The following is a 2,806-nucleotide window of genomic DNA, read 5'->3' on the forward strand; positions in this document are numbered from 1 at the left end:
AATGTGTATGCTTCCATGTGATTCGCTCTTGAAACTTAATTTCAGAAGCACCATGCTTCCATCATAAAAGAGCATGGCGTCATGAGATGACCACAGCTTGACTTGTGCCGTCATGCGTAATCTTATGAGGTGTCTACATCTTCTCGAAAAGGTGTTGTGATTTTGCTCCCCCTCGCAAAAAAAATCTAATTGGCAAAGCATCAAGCAAAGCATCAAGCTACATAGAAAGTCCAAGGATGAATTCGCTTGGAATCTACGCACTTCCGAATTAACCACTAAGCGAAGGAAGCAGATAACTAACATGTGCACAAAGCCTAGAATCGCATCCTTTTTCGTTCCCCTCTTTCTCTATATATATCTTCAAATTTGTATTTGTGCTCAACATCGAAAGGTGCAAGTCTTTTGTCATATTGTGCCAAACAAATTAAAGCCATGGCATCTGAGCTTGTGTCGAAGGTAGTGTCTTACTGCACATTTTACTTTGACAAACAAGCAAGGCTGAAAGGTCATTCTCCCGATTGCAGAGAGCGAGCCCTGATGAACTATGTCCGACAAAATGCACAGAAGGGAAATGCAAAAGCCGTGCTCGATGCAATTGACAGTTTTACTGACCAATCCTGGATGACAATTTTAGGGAAGGAGAAGGGTTATATTCTCGATGATGCCGTGCAGACTTATGCTCCCAGGGTTGCGTTAGAGCTTGGAACTTATTGTGGGTATTCTGCCATTAGGATTGCTTCAAAGATGACTGAGCCTGACAGCAAGCTGGTTACAATAGAGATGAACTCACACAACTTTGGTATTGCCAGTGAAATGATAGAGCATGCAGGTAAAAGTTCTAACAATTCTCATATCAATTCAAATAAATATGTTGTTGTCACATAGTCATCAGATTAAGTCTTAGTATTATAGTCCTGTTTGACAATTTATATTTCCCTTCTAAAACACGCATGTTCAATAGGAAAGATATTCGACAACTATACAAATATCTTTTTCTCCTTCCTACTTTTAATTTAATGTCTCAGTAAACATTAACGCTTATATGTGAACATTTATGACTTTACTTCACAAATAATCATGGAATGCATCAATTACTTCATATGTCTGTATCTTCTAAAACTTTAATATAATTTTATGTGCATTTGTTTCTATCAGGACTCTCCTCAAAAGTGACAGTGTTAAAAGGTATACTGAGTGAACTGGATGACAAATTAGAGGAAATTTTGAATGAAATATCAGCTAGGTATTTTGATTTCGTGTTCATGGATCACTTCAAACATTGCTATTTGCCGGATTTTATGTTACTCGAGAACAAAAGCATGCTTGGCAAAGGAACCTGTATTGTTGCAGACAGTGTAGGATATCCGGAGGCTCAGAACTACATGAATTATTTGAGAGAGCACCCTGAGAAAATCGAGAGTGAGGAATACACGTCCTCTGCACAGTGCTTGCCATGCAAAATGAAAGTGTCTACATACATAGTTGATGGAGAACACTTAGTCACGTAGTGCTTGCAATGCAAAATGAAAGTGTCTACATACATAGTTGATGGAGAACACTTAGTCACTCAGTCTTGGAATAATATATGATTTTGGGGTTGAACATTATAGGCGTGCCAGAAGATGAAAAAAATAAAAATGAAGTACCATGAGTCATCATGTTTATTCAAATATTAGGCATATTAGAAAGTCATTTTGTAAATATGTCTCCTTCATTTGAGACATGCTATTTTCATCAATGTGGATTGTCTAGTGACAATTATCCTTTTTATTTTATGGGTTGCAGTGGATTGTATATATTGGCGGTGGAATAATGAAATTTTGTCCATTATAGATGAGAATCAATTTGTATATATTATTGTATAGTTTTCAGCGTATTATATATATTAAAGAAAGGATAAATATATAACTATGTATAAATAGGTGAAAAGAATAATTTTAACAGATGAGGTACAGGTTTATTCTGCTATACAGTGTGCTATATTGATTTTGGTGAATTCATTTTTATTTTTATATTCACTTAGTATATTGGAGGAATATAAGTATTTGGTTTATTACATGAAAGTGCATTAATATGACATTTGTGGAAATTAAATTTGGATGAGGAAGATCTCTATTCTTCCTCTCAACTACTTTGGATAACTCCAATTAAAGATTTTTATATGTTTTATGTTAATATATATATATATATATATATATATATATATATATTCAAGTGGTTTGATTTATAAATGTAATATATTAATTTAAAAGTTTTGTGCAAAGATGGGTTTTCCAACTAAGTGTGAGGGAGATGTTGTTCTTTAGTGTTACATTTGCAAATAATAAAACAATGCTTACATTACAAGTTAAAAAAATAGTAATAACCAAAAAATAAAAAACCAATGTGGGTCATAATTAAAATACTTTAGTTTTCATCTTTGTTTTACATTAATTTTATATACAAATATATAAAAAAAAAAAAAAATCTATTTTTTTTAGTGTGAGGGAGATATGTAATTTATTAGATTTGACAAATAACATGTAAAAATAATACCATTGATATTATATGATGTGTAATTCAGTTTATATTTAGTTAACATGTAATAATTAAAAAATATATATATTGATAATAAAAATTTAGTGTGAGTCATAAACAAAATACTTCAATATGCATATTGAATAATCAAATTTTATATAGATAAAAATAAATTTATTTTATTTTTTTCATATATTTAATTTTTTATTATAAAGGAGTTGAATATTTTTTTTATTATAATGGCCATGTACTTATTCATCTTAATATGAGCTGATATATCTCTTCAAAA

General features: G+C 31.4%; 1 protein-coding gene across 1 annotated transcript; it reads left to right on the plus strand.

Annotated features, from left to right (window-relative positions):
- Positions 1-397: 397 nt before the first annotated feature.
- Positions 398-1,519, plus strand: LOC149210366 (uncharacterized). Its single transcript, XM_089394418.1, has 2 exons — positions 398-829; positions 1,156-1,519. Exons 1-2 carry the CDS (start codon positions 433-435, stop codon positions 1,506-1,508), a joined length of 750 nt encoding a protein of 249 aa, XP_089250544.1. The 5' UTR covers positions 398-432; the 3' UTR covers positions 1,509-1,519.
- Positions 1,520-2,806: the final 1,287 nt, after the last annotated feature.

This window comes from Pinus tabuliformis, chromosome 1_2 (genome assembly GCF_031772625.1).
Source record: "Pinus tabuliformis cultivar Carrire ecotype Pingquan chromosome 1_2, CPIR1, whole genome shotgun sequence".
Taxonomy (NCBI): domain Eukaryota; kingdom Viridiplantae; phylum Streptophyta; class Pinopsida; order Pinales; family Pinaceae; genus Pinus; species Pinus tabuliformis.